At 41.3% G+C, this 13,342-nt stretch overlaps 1 protein-coding gene across 1 annotated transcript; it reads left to right on the top strand.

Annotated features, from left to right (window-relative positions):
• The first annotated feature begins 1,206 nt into the window (after nt 1-1,206).
• On the top strand, nt 1,207-12,681 carry LOC146472305 (death-associated protein kinase 3-like). The gene is made up of 9 exons (XM_085119749.1): nt 1,207-1,369; nt 4,658-4,858; nt 6,200-6,338; nt 6,693-6,813; nt 7,329-7,404; nt 8,345-8,518; nt 9,640-9,685; nt 11,596-11,676; nt 12,243-12,681. The coding sequence occupies exons 1-9, from the start codon at nt 1,311-1,313 to the stop codon at nt 12,327-12,329; spliced, it is 984 nt and encodes a 327-aa protein (XP_084975875.1). The 5' UTR covers nt 1,207-1,310; the 3' UTR covers nt 12,330-12,681.
• The last annotated feature ends 661 nt before the right edge of the window (nt 12,682-13,342 follow it).

Below are 13,342 nucleotides of genomic sequence, written 5' to 3' on the forward strand. Positions count from 1 at the left end.
TACTTTTGTTTTACAATTAACTGGTTGTATGTATAAGAAAAAAGGAAGAAATACTTACTTATTTCTCACGTAGACGGCAATGGCGAAATAGCCTGTTTTCACGTAGAAACGGAACCGGCAACCGGCAAACGCGATCGCGAAAAATGGCGGGAAAATCGTGGTCATTTTGGCGATGCTAAATCTCTCTAAAGCCGGCGACACACTTGGCGATTTTATACGCCGATCGTCGCGATCCGCGTATAAAATCGCCGATATCTGGCATGTCAGACATCGGCGATTAAATTCGCCGGCATTCACCAAGTGTGCCCGCTCAATTCCCCCGATTTTCTACGCTCATCGCTGCGAATCGCAAGTAAAGTCAACTAACCAGGTTGGGTGATTTTATCACATGACTTTTCAAAACGTTCCTCGATGGAGCCCGGGAACGAGGTTGAAGTGACACATCGTCGCGATCGGCGAATAGAATCGCCAGGTGCGTCCGCATCAATCGGTGGCGAATTCGCCGCGATCGGCATAAAAAAAATCGCTAGGTGTGTCACCGGCTTAATCGTATAATCGTCGCGGATATGGCATTTCAGGACACGAGGAAGATAAAGCTACTGTACTGTGATGTGACAGAAGCGGAATTGCAAAAAAAATTGTCTAAAAGAAAATCGAGCGCTTCAAGTCCAAAATTGCAATTTGCTTGTCGCATCACAAGACTGCAAGAGGTTATGTCTTACCATTTTCCATGAAACACGCCACTAAAATCACGGTCTTAATAATGCTGAATGCTTTTGCTTCACTTAAAGGCTCCAAACAATGCAGGCATAGATGTGTAAAAGACACCGTGCATGAAGTATAGGGTATGAGAATCACACCATTGTACGCCGCTTAATTTAAATTAAAAGCCTTTTTCTCACTAGTGAATTAAAGAGCTTAAACGATGGATGCGATTGCAGCGTAAAAGATAGAAACTCAGTCGCTTCTTCAGTCCTTGATTACGCATCAGGTTTTCATCTGTAGACACTAGAACTAAAAGGTTTAACACGTCCGTCACTACATGTATTAAAACAAGATTTTCTTGCCTTGAAATTTGTGGAACGAAACTCTAGTATTTGGACTGAGGTCACGACAAATCTTTCTTTCGTCACCTAGTCTCAACAAAGGCGCGTGGACCAATTGAAAGTATGGTTTAACTGTCACGTATAATCAATCCCTTGTTCGCATGTAAACATCTAATCTGGGTTAAGGTTGTACCTTTACGTACTCCGCACGCACTGTTGGGTGAAAGCTGTCAAGACCAGGGGTTGGACATCGAGTCTAGAAACATGGAACTTTTGGCGGAAAACCCAGAGAAATATTACACCTTTGGCGAGGAAATTGGAAGGTATATCTATTCTAAATGTATCTTATTTAAAACTTTAAACCCAGATAATCGGGATCGAGGGATTTTGCACTCGTACAAAAGCTAGAAATTAGAGTTTCAATGTTTGTAGAATGTAATGTAACGCTTCATATAAATGAACCCAACGTTGAAAGGGTTTTAGTCAAGCCCTACCATATTTCACCTAGAAAGGTTTTTATTGGCATTTTCACACTGTTTTTGAGCTTTTGTGGTTACAGTATTTTCACTAATGAAATCTAGTTTAGTCGTTCGTGCTCCTAGATGCGCAGTGAATATGCTAGAATATAAAAAAGTGTTGAAAGCCACGGCTGAAGAGGGCAACTGCACAAATGCAATCTCGATGTGTCCTTTGTCCTGCGTACTGCACCATAAATTTGACTTTCATTTAAACATTTTTTTAATGGCCGAAAAACGCTTTTGCTTACAATTCATGCTAGTGGGTTGGGCTTAATAGGCAATAAAAGATTTATTCTCGGTATTTGGCTTGATAAGCTTGGCTTAAGTTTGTACGGCTGAAATTCACCGAATGTCTTCGGCAGATGCAAGTGAGCAAGCTATGCTGAATTCACACACGGTTAAACAGAAGCTACTTTACTTGAAATACGCGGGTGTCAAAGACGACAATTCCTCTCGAGTAGGCCTTTCTTGGACGCTCTTTATGTTGTTCCACTTTGCAGACAAAAATGCACTTGACTGACCCAGAGGTCATGTTATCAATCTTAGATCCTATTTGCCTTAGGAGATTCCATTCACTTGTGACCGAAAGAGGAAACAATTAACCAGTTAAGTTGACACCACCCGGCCTGGTATTGAAAAAGTCTTTTATCAGAGAGAAATTCACAGCGTCTTGCATCCGAAAACCCTCTTATGCTCTCATCTCTTCTACCCTGCGGAGCTAACGATGCTAGGTCGCTGTTGGTTTGCATTTTTATACATCTGCTATGTACCCAGGGTATTATTTTGCCACTGACACGCAATAAATTACTTGATATCCCATTATCATAATGAATGATATTCACCGAGAACTTTTCAAAGTCCACTCTCTCTCAATTCTTTTTATAGACTTCACAATCAGACGGAATGTTTTCGCTGATTGCACACATGATAACAACAAATGAAAACGACCTTAGAAGCATTTAAATTCTTAGCGGTTTTGTTGTTTCAATAAACATAATGTTATAAACAGACAACTATTTTGTTAATGTAGCTGTATCAATAACAAGTCATGCAATGTTGAAGAGCGCCATTAGGAAACAAAAGTGGGGGGAGGGGTGGAAGGGGGAAGAATGAGAATGTCAGGGATCTTACTGTGAAATTCAAACCACTTGAAGAAGTTCAAGACCCTTCGCCTATAATAAAGGCTCTATTAGGCGTCGTTGCCTCGTTACATAGTTTATTTTGTTTCATAGGATGTTGTATGTTTTCCACAGATTTTATCAATGCGCGTTTTCTCTAAAACATTTCATCTTCGATCCTTGATTCACTCAATCTTCCACTTTCAATCTCTGGGCTCCTTCAACATTAACCTTCAACAACACTTTAGTTGCTAGGCGACCTGCCGCTGACCAAAGGTCCTGAGAATTGTGGCTACGACATTGCTTTTCGTTTTGATTTAGTTATGTTTGTGATTCAACTTTTTCTGATTAATGCGGTTTCTTTAACTTAGGCGCACGTGCCCAAGTTGCTCTACCCAAAAGGTTAATCTAGGCAATTATCCAAACTAGAGACATCATGTCAAATTTTGTAGTGATTATGGCAAGTTTAATTTAAACGGATAAATGGCAAAGAGACAGATGGTCCGGTTGATAGGGCTTGTCGCGTGCCTTCTGCGTGAACAATAAAAGTTTCTGAAAAATAAGATTTTTTTTTAAGGAGAAAATATTCTGTTCAGTCAAGGGAACTCGAGCCGTCATGATCAATCTTAGCTCAGTACTTTTCCCAAAAGTTCGTCGTTGTACATTTTCCTGAAGAGAACAGTGTGGAACAAAGTTCCTTGTCTATAAGGAACATAAAATAATGGAAGAGACTAACCCACCCAGCCTCGGCCCCAATCGTCTGAGTGCGGGCCTTAGTCTCCGACGTGAAGCTCGGTTTGCTCGAACAGCGATGAGGCCTGGGAACGACGCAGAGGTGCAACTTAACTACAGTGGAACCTCTCCTTACGGACACCTCTATAATACGGACACCTCTCTATTACGGACAGTTCACTTGGTCCCTGAGAGACCGAAATCCATGTAAAGCCTACTTCTCTGAAACGGACACCTCTATAATGCGGACACTTATTCCTGTGCCCTTGGTGTCCTTAATAAAGAGGTTTGACTGTACCTTCATCGACAGGTTAACCACGTGACCTCCCGCACTATCCGTCGTTGCAGGATCCAGGGCGCGCTCGATCAAAATATTAGTTTAACGTTATCCAGGGTTTTTGTTAGGCTCTTCTGGGACCGTTTGCTTGAAACAGCATTAGCTTCAAGACTTCTAGATTCTTACATCTGCAGCGTTCATTGACCGTTTGAATTCTTCCAACCTTGAACTAAAATTTTAAATTGGACAAGAGAAATAAACATTTCATAAATAAAAGACATTTATAAAGCAGTTAAGCAGGCTTAAACAGGATTCCAACCCCAACTGAGCTATCTGAGCCAACTACGAGGTAGCCATTTTGTGAGTTCGTAATATCGATGGGAGAAGAATAGATGGAAATAAAACGTGAATTATCGTACATGTGAACTGCACCAGAATCGCAAAGGTCTTGGATCCGAACCCCGTTCAACCTTGCATGGATTATTTTTGAGGCTTCAATTGCTCGGTTTTTGCAGCCACTTAAGCTGCGTACAAGACCCGGCAAGGGTCTTTAATCTATTGAATCTTTCATCCGTAGTTCATACATAGGGTATTTGTTGAAATATATGAAATGAATGTTCATATATTTCAGTTCCATCTAAAAACAAAATCTCTTGTGAGTCATAGACTTTCAGGCGCAATATACACAACCATCTTGGAACTGGTCATTTTGTAAGTCTGTGTTTTGCCCTCGGCTTAGAAGGGGAATATAAAAACGTTAACATTAATTATCATATATGTGAATTTCGGATGGAGGACCATCGCAGTAATGTTAACAACTTTCTGGACAGATGCAGTCATTGATGCAATGCTTTTACCTGTTAAGATGAGAGACAATCACATTGCAATGATTGCAGGACTCATCAGTTTAATGAGTTTGAAACTATAGCAAGAAAAGTTATTAAAGCGTTTCTTTTTTGCTTATAGAGGAAAGTATGCTGTTGTAAAAACCTGCTCCGACAAGAAAACAAGAAAAACGTTAGCAGCCAAGTTGATCAAGTACGACGCGGATACCGAAAAAAACGCGAAGCAAGAGTTCGACATCATGAAAACCTTCAAGCACGACAAACTGCTGACGGCCAAAGATGGATACATTGTTCAAAAATACGTAGTCATCATCATGGACCGGTGGGTATCATATATGGTTCATCCTCTCTACCGTGAAACGGTTTAACGGTTTCATTCCCAGTTTAAAACTGGAGAAAATGTCCATAATTCACTTTGAGAAATATTAAAACCAAGAGAAAATACCGAATGCAAGTGCATGTAAGTGAGTTTAATATGGTCATAGAGCGGTTTTCAATTGAGTGTCGAAAGTAATTGCGCTTTTGCTTTGGTTTCGCATTACTACGCTCTGTGATTAGTTGATAAAACTCGCGCCACTTTCTTAACCAATAAGGTGTAAAAGAAAAACCAATCGTGCCACGCTCGCACGAGTTTTCCCGCGCTTGGCGCCGGTTGCATGTATTTGCTTTGAATTCTGATTGGTTCAATGCGCTGTTTGCACCTGTTGTGATTGGCCAGAGTAATTACTTTGGTTTTGGCTTTACGACACTCGATTGAAAACCGCTCTATTTGTATTTTTCTTTGAGTTACAAGTTGTGCTGGAATGCACGTTCTCACGTTTTTACACTCGCACGTATGGTCCGTTAATCACAAATGAGGTCCGTAAGGATGGATAAGGATCTGCATGTACGAAACGTACGAACCCTTGGCATTCTAACTCACATTTGCCTGAGGTGATAATATGAAAAGCACGTTCCGTATTCGGACCATAAGCAAAATTTAAGCACCGACCGTTGACATTTGCGACACACATTGCCCTGAAGCGCTCGGTATTCGGACCGTATTTAAACGTGACCGCGGTCCTTGCGAAACGAAAGTGCGGACCGTAAATTGCTATTACGGTCCGTATCAGTGCGACGGTTTAGACATGGATGGAGGGGTTCAAAAGCTAGAACCACCTTGTATAGCATAATAAACATTACCACGGGAAAGTACTGCTCAGTAGCTTTCATTTGAATGGACACACTTTATGATTTCATCGCTAGAACCATCTTGAGCAGCACAATAAACAACACCACAGGAAAGTAATGCTTTTGTCTGACTCTATACAGGCGAATGAAGTAAATCGATTAGATAAAATGTGGCGAAAATCACATTGTGCGATGCTCCCTAGGAATTTTAAGGACCTCGTTAGGCAGACATATTACAGCATAATAAACAGTAAAACAGGAAAGTGCTGCTCAGTAGCTTTCATTTGAATGGTCACACTTTGGGATTTCATCCACAGACTCAAAAGGTAGAACCACCTTGTGTAGCATAATGAACAGTACCACAGGAGAGCAATTCTCAAAAGCTTTCATTTCAAATTACTGTTGATTTAATGGCAACGTTTTTCATGCGCCTAAAACGACATAGAAAAGAACTGCACCTTGGTAGCTGATCTAACTTCTTTCATATTCAAAGGGTCGAAGGCAAGGAAGTGCTTGAATACTTGGGAGAGAAGTCGAAAGCCAATGAGGAAGACGCGTCTCTGGTGATTGCACAACTTATCGAAACGCTCTGCTACTTACACAGGCAGAACATCGTACATCTTGATATCCGGGTAAGAAAATATAGGCACTTAACGCGTGCAGAAGCGATGGATTTTGGGATTCAGGCGAACTTAAATCCCCTCTGAAATAAATTAAGCACAGTTTTCGTTTTGTCCGACGCGCGTGTAGAAAAGTGGTCGTTTAGTAATTAACGAGTGAGACCATCATGATCGGAAGGTCGTGGTTTCGGACCCTGTTGATGACTTAGCGGTGATATTTTTTCTCCCTCGCAGCTGTTCTGTGTCTCGTCACGCAACGCTCCTGGAGACTGTATGGGTGTGGAATAAAGTCACTGTTTTTATCACCACATGACCAAGGTCTACATTAACCTCTTTCTGTTTATTATCTTAAATTATTTCAAACAGCCTGCGAATATTTTCGTATCAAGAGAATTCAAGTTGACGCTCATTGATTATGGAAATGCAAGGAAGATTCAAGCCCAAGGTGGTCAGCTTGTGGATGCAGTTGGAGTAACAGAGTTTGAGGGTGGGTAGTAAACAAACAAAGAAACGAACGAAAATACAAACAAACAAACAAACAAACAAACCGCCAAACAAAGGGCAAATTAAGAACTACGCCGGGCACAAATTCAACCTCGCTACTTACCCCAGAGGAGGTATGAAATCGCTAGGAACGAATTTAGGTCAAATTTCGCTTGTCACTTGTACCTCTACATACTCTCATACATTTATCTGTCCTGCATACATTCAATCTGTCCTGTATACATTAAATCTGCCCTGCATCAATTAAATTTTTCCTGCAAACATTGAATCTGCCGTGCGCCCTATCCGGTGCCCTGTCCTTCCAGTTTTAATTGTGTTTATTTCGTTCATTTACTATAATAAGTTAAATTATATACCATGCAATACACGTCTGTAGGTTCTTTAAACTCTTGTACCATTTTTATGCGAAAAAAAAAAAAAAGAATGAGACAAGCTAACGCCAAAGTCCTAACTTCGATCAATGCCCTCTTATTGTTACCTGTTTGCTTTCTCTATCAGCTCCTGAGGTTCTCGACTTCGAAATGACGAACTGGGGAGCTGACATGTGGAGTGTGGGAGTGCTCCTGTACATATTGTAAGTCCTGAATAAGGAGTTTTACTAGTTGCATTGTCCATGAATGGAGAATTGGCGTTTTGATATTGGACATTTAAGGTTAAAGTGCCTGTGGGAATCCTGTATATATGTAAACAGGGCGAACTACAATCCCAGCTGGGGACTATGTGCCCTTTAATTTTGCTTCGAATAGCGGTATGGGTTCTTTGCTTAAATCATATTAGCTTGGTCATAGATGAATTGCTTTTGGGTCCCCGTAAAAACGAAATCAAGCGAATTCTCCGCTAAAGAACTAGGGCAATAGGTTTTTCTTTAAGGTTCAAGCGGAGAACTTGAAAACATTAGTCCGATTACTCCGTCAAAATCCCTGAAATTTAACCCTCAACCGTCAAAATTGGCAAAATGTAACCGTCAACTGTCAAAGCTATTCCCCCTTTGAGACATAACATAACAACGTACACATAACATTTTATTCAGGAGGCTACAATACAATTACAAAATAGGGAATAAGGGAAATCGTGAGGTTAGCCTGGTATATAAACAATTTCCTAACTAAAAACGTACAACAAAAGAGTTCCTCTTTAAAGCGTTACTAAAAATGTATGATAGTGTCCCATTACACTACTTTCCGCTCAACATAGCCTGTTCAAGGGGTTCAGATAGTAGCGAGCGGGGTGCAGAAAATTGCGATGCATGTGAATAATAAAGACGAGGAGCGGAAAAAAACGAGAAGAGACTGGGGAGAGGGGCGAGGTAAATTGCGGTGCATGTGAATAATAAAGGAGAGGAGCGGTAAAAACAAGAAGACACAATTTTCTTGGCGCCGCTCCCAATTCACTTCCTTAACGCCTGGAACAGGCGAAGCTAAGCGGGAAGCGTGTTCGAGACAGCTGGGGTTCACTGACTGAAGTTGTAACAAGTTTGCAGATCACTTCAATGATTGATTGACGTGCGTCAACAGGTTGAGTGGTACATTACCATTCACTATCGAGGATGCCGATGGTGATGAAGATGTCGATGAGAAAGTCACTGCTAAAGTCAGAGCTGCGAACGTTATCATGCCAGCCAATGAGTTCCGAAACGCTACCCAAGAAGCTGAAAATCTGATAAAGAAACTGCTCGTTCGACAGCCTGAGTAAGTCCTTAAATTGAAAAGAAAGAGAAATTGAATATGAAATATACCATCACATTTCTTTCATATACCACACGTTCGACATTCAAATCCTAGCAGTATGCAGGATGTTTGTCCCATGAACCTAGTTTAATGGCCTTAGCTCCCACGAGTCTCCTGTAGCTCAGTGGTAGAGCATCCGAACTAGTAATCGGAAGGTCTTAGGTTCGACTCCTGATAGGAGCACTCGGATTTCTTTTTTCCGAGTATGCCTGCGTCACTTTCTAGAATAATCATCATTCTCATATTTTTGTTTGGTTTATGACTATGCGAGAAAAACAGATCTCAGCAAGGGCTATTGAAATCCGAAAAGAAAATTGGGGGGAACTACGCATTTTTAGAGATAATTAAACAACAATTATTCTAAAAAGCAGTAAAATATAAAGCAATGTATGGAGTTTGTTCCAAATTAAAACTTTATTATTTCTGAAAAATGTATGATTACCCCCAATTTTCTTTTTGGATACCAAGAGCACTTGCTAAGTTCTGCTTTCTCTGCATAATTTTAAACCGCGCAGAAATAGAAGGCACCACCCATGGGAAAACCGAGTATCTCGATATGCAGTCTCGTTCCCAGAGCCCACGTGTCTTTTGGTCAGCGCCAGGCACTAACCAAAAGACACGTGGGCTCTGGGAACGAGGACCTCGAGATGCGCAGGACGTCTCGCAGTAAGAAATTAGGCACCGTCCTTAACACGACAATAAGAATAGATTTCTTTTCTTTGTAAAAGCACTTACAAAAGAACGAATAAATATTAGGGAGGCACTTATTACACCTACTGACTTCCCAACCCGTAGCCCTCGGATTCCGGATTGAATTGAAATCATTTGGTAATGTTGGTTTTTAAGTAGAGGGGAAAACCGGAGTACCCGGAGGAAAACCTCTTGAAGCAAAAACGACAACCAACAACAAACTCAAGCCATACATCATTAGATCATTTGAAATGTTTGTGGTCTGGCAAGTTTTGGTTCATCCTGTGGAAAATAAAATCAAGTTCTGGACTCATAAACCCCTTGGACCGGGGACATATGCGTGTGCAGACGAGAGAGTGAAGTAGTTGTTTGTTTATTTTTTACCATTTTAGGCGTCGACCGACTGCAGCATCCTGTTTGGATGATCCTTGGCTTTCGGTAAGCTCCTACAATATCCCCTAGGAAGGAGTTGTTACTTCCTAAGCAGGTCATTAAAGGCCGGGGGCGTGCCGCCCAATAGGTTATATGGTTTCCAGGAGATTTTCCTTTTTTGAAAAGTCTTAAACGGATTAACCCTATCTAGAGTCATAGGGCCAGAACAGAGTCTAACTTAGGCCGCGGCTTAATACAATGAGTGGGCCTCCAAATCTGTTTCTAAGTCAGTTATTTTCAGTGGATAATAGTTTTCTAGTCTGGGATGCAAGCCTTCTTGTTACCGTCAGCAGTAGACAACGTTTAGATATGATTGTTGGCAAAATTGAAAACGGCTTAGGACGTGGTTTTGTTAAACACCGTCTAAACTGTCATTTAATAACTGGCCCATAGCATTTATACTTGCAAAGTTATGGAGGCGGGGGGCCCAATCCGCCTCCCCCCCCCTCCCGGCCCAAGAAGACAAAAAAAAAAAGAGAGAAAGTCCGGTCTAGATGTCTAGATAGGGTTACGGTTAGGAACTTGGTCTCATTTTTCACGAGGAATTGTCCTAAATAATGAACTTGAAAATTATGATACAGTGGAACCTCGATTTTACGATATGGCAAGGGGACAGCAAAATCATATCGTTAAATCGGGATATCGTTGTAAACGAACTCCGGATTTATAAATAACTTTTGCCGGGACACAGAATGTTGATCGTTAAATCGGAAAAATCGTTAGATCAACGATCGTAAAATCGGGGTAATTGTACTCTGGACTGAGTTTATGAACTCACCTTTGATTAGTCCACATTCTGATTTTTCCAGTTGGTGCTTTGTAGGTTAGGCTTGCGAACATGCTAAATTTCGGGATTTCTTCGGTTTGGGGGTCGCCTTTTCAATGAAACTCTTCTCGAGGAAAGCTCTCCTGCACGAAAAACACAGTTTGCCGGTCAACACTTTCGTATAAGAGTCACGAAAGTAGCGCGAAAGCAGCTGGACTCTGATTTAGACTGCGAACAGTTTCATTCTTCTCCTAAGTTCTGTCACGCGCGCGCACTTTTCTAATTTGCATAATGTTATCGTCGCTTTGCTCGATCTGAGGAAAAAAGTAGGACTGCTGGAAGTCTTACTCTGATTGGGCACAGAAATATTTTGGTGCCCAATCACAGACAAGGATTTCAATGGGTTTTGGAACTAGTCGGTTAAGAGTCGGATCCCAGGGGCTCGCTCGTTTCTTTCCTGTAAACTTACTAGTTTTGAATTCCTCCTGACTCGAACCGCCGTCCTAGGGTATTCTTATGAAGGTTGCCCGCCTCTCCCCCCCCTCCCCCCCTCCCCCCCGATAATCCATTAGCGGACGATCGAATCTGGAGGTCGTGGGTTCGATTCCCGCCAAAGTGAAAGATTATTTTCTTTGCCTCGTGCGCTCTCCCATTTACTTACTAGGGCTAATGCTCAGTAGGAATTTCATGGGTTCACTTTGCACTTTAACAAACACTACAGAGTTAATTCTGAGATCCATTTTATATCCCGCAAGAGAAAATAAGGAGAGGGAGACCCTCCGTATAGCCCTTGGGATATGTGAATTTCACTTAAGCTATTTTTAGACGTCTCCCGAGACGTTAGCAAACGTACTAGACGCCTCAGTGTAAATGCCAATTAGGAAAGCCATAATCAATATTCAACAGCCGCCATTACCTCAGAATGCGATGTTAGCACTTTCCAATGACTTTCTGTGACGTCACACTAACTGTTTGTGGACGTCTCGGGAAACCGACTTCCGTTTAAAATAAATTAAGTTAAATTCACATATCCCAGCAAACATCCCCAGTTTACCTCTCTCTTCCCTTGTATCCCGTTAATGCGACCACATTTTATTACTGACCGTGGGTTGTCATACTAACTGCGTTCCACTTCGCTTCTCTTTGGCAGCCCCTTCTTACCCAGAAAAGAAAATCGTCGGAGATTCCCGCCTCCAAATTTAAGGCTTTGAACGCAAAACTTAAAGAAGAGGTGAGTAAGAAATATCAAGTTTCGTTCGTCCACTTCTATTGAGCTATACTTTTCCAGCGCAGCGTTCTAACTTTTGCTTGTGTAGATGAAATTAACGTCAGGTGTGACCATTCAAATGAAAGCTACTGAGCAGTACTTTTCTGAGGTATCGTTTGTTATGCAGAGCAAGGTGGTTTTAACGTTTGATTCTGTGGATGAAATCCTAAAGTGTGACCATTCAAATTAAAGTTACTGAGCAGTACTTTTCTGTGGTACTGTTTATTATGCAGTACAACTTCGCTCTAACTTTTGAGTCTATGGATAAGAGCCTATAGTGAGGCAATTCAATTAAAGCCTATTGTGCAGCACTTTCCCATCCTAGACTGGTGTTTATTATGCTGTGCAATGTAGTTCTAACTTTTACTTATAAGAAAGGATCCTAACTCTGACCATTCGAATGAAATTAAAGCCGTTTCTGAAGCAGCAATTTCCTCTTGGACTGTTTATTGTACCGTATTGTAACTTTTTAAGTACGTGTCTGAACAAAAAAAGTGACATTGAAAACCGTCATCCTTTTGTTTTGATAGGAAGAAGACGAACTAGTGGTTGCTTCTTGTGTCCTCCGAGCTTTTGGCGAAGAAGCCTACGAATCTCCCGATGAAGAGGAAGACTAAGACAATTTGTCGCTAAAAATTTCTTTGAACTGAACTGAATAGCCCTGAAGTGAAAACGAATTAAGCTTGCTGGTTGTCTCGTGTCAAGAGCCTTCACTACACTTGACCAGAAGTCGCGAAGTGAAAAGTCTCTTTGTTAGTTGACCGCTGTTTAATAGGAGGAAGGCTCTGGAAATAAATATAGAACTTCTGCCGTTTCTTTTTTTATGAATTGTGTTTCAGTTGCTGGCTATTGTCCTGTTCATTCGATTAGCAAAATTAGAAATTAGAATTCGAATTTGATTTGATTTTTTTGTTGTTTCATGCCAGGCCTCGTGAGATTTAAATAAAAGAACTGGATAAACTGAAATAACAGCGTCCACAGTGATTGAGATTGATTGTTGTGATTCTCTTATCTCGTGTGACACAATTTAAAGCATGTGCACTGGATTTGAAAAATCGCCATCGACTAATGTAAGTTCGAACTGAAGGTTTTTTATATCTTAAATGTAGATAGACAACCTCTTTTCCAGAGTGCTACGCGAAGGCTTGGAACCAAGCTGGGCGCGGCGCGAGTGATGTCACTACTTGATGTGAGCGTGAACAGAAAATTAGCTTGGGTCATTCATGTTAAATTCATGTAACTGCGCGAAAACTCGTGCGGCGACAACACGATTTTTTTGGGTTTGGACTCCCATTGGTTGAAGAAAGTGGCGCGAGTTTTGTTAACCAATCACAGAGCGAAGTAATGCAAAACTCAATAGCCCATTTTACAGTTGTGTGCTTAGTGACCTGGCCTTGGATTGGAAGCGAGGCTGGGGGTGACCTTGTTTTGATACAAACCTCAATGCTTTTCATATGTAAATGAAAACTAGTTAACGAAAGAACAGCATGATCTACATATGAAAAGCAGTGAGGTTTGTATCAAAACAAGGTCTCCCCCAGCCTCGCTTCCAATCCAAGGCCAGGTCACTAATCACACAACTGTAAAATGGCCTATTGAAAAACCGCTCTTACAGTTTTATTTATAAGTT

Source organism: Pavona decussata, unplaced genomic scaffold (genome assembly GCF_977016875.1).
Source record: "Pavona decussata unplaced genomic scaffold, jaPavDecu1.1 SCAFFOLD_100, whole genome shotgun sequence".
Classification (NCBI taxonomy): domain Eukaryota; kingdom Metazoa; phylum Cnidaria; class Anthozoa; order Scleractinia; family Agariciidae; genus Pavona; species Pavona decussata.

Excerpts from the sequence above, each read along its gene's own strand:
- LOC146472305 (XM_085119749.1), top strand. The coding sequence starts at position 1,311 with ATGGAACTTTTGGCGGAAAACCCAGAGAAATATTACACCTTTGGCGAG. Across the intron at positions 6,339-6,692 it reads TCGTACATCTTGATATCCGG|CCTGCGAATATTTTCGTATC; the intron begins GTAAGAAAATAT and ends TATTTCAAACAG. Across the intron at positions 9,686-11,595 it reads TGGATGATCCTTGGCTTTCG|CCCCTTCTTACCCAGAAAAG; the intron begins GTAAGCTCCTAC and ends TCTCTTTGGCAG.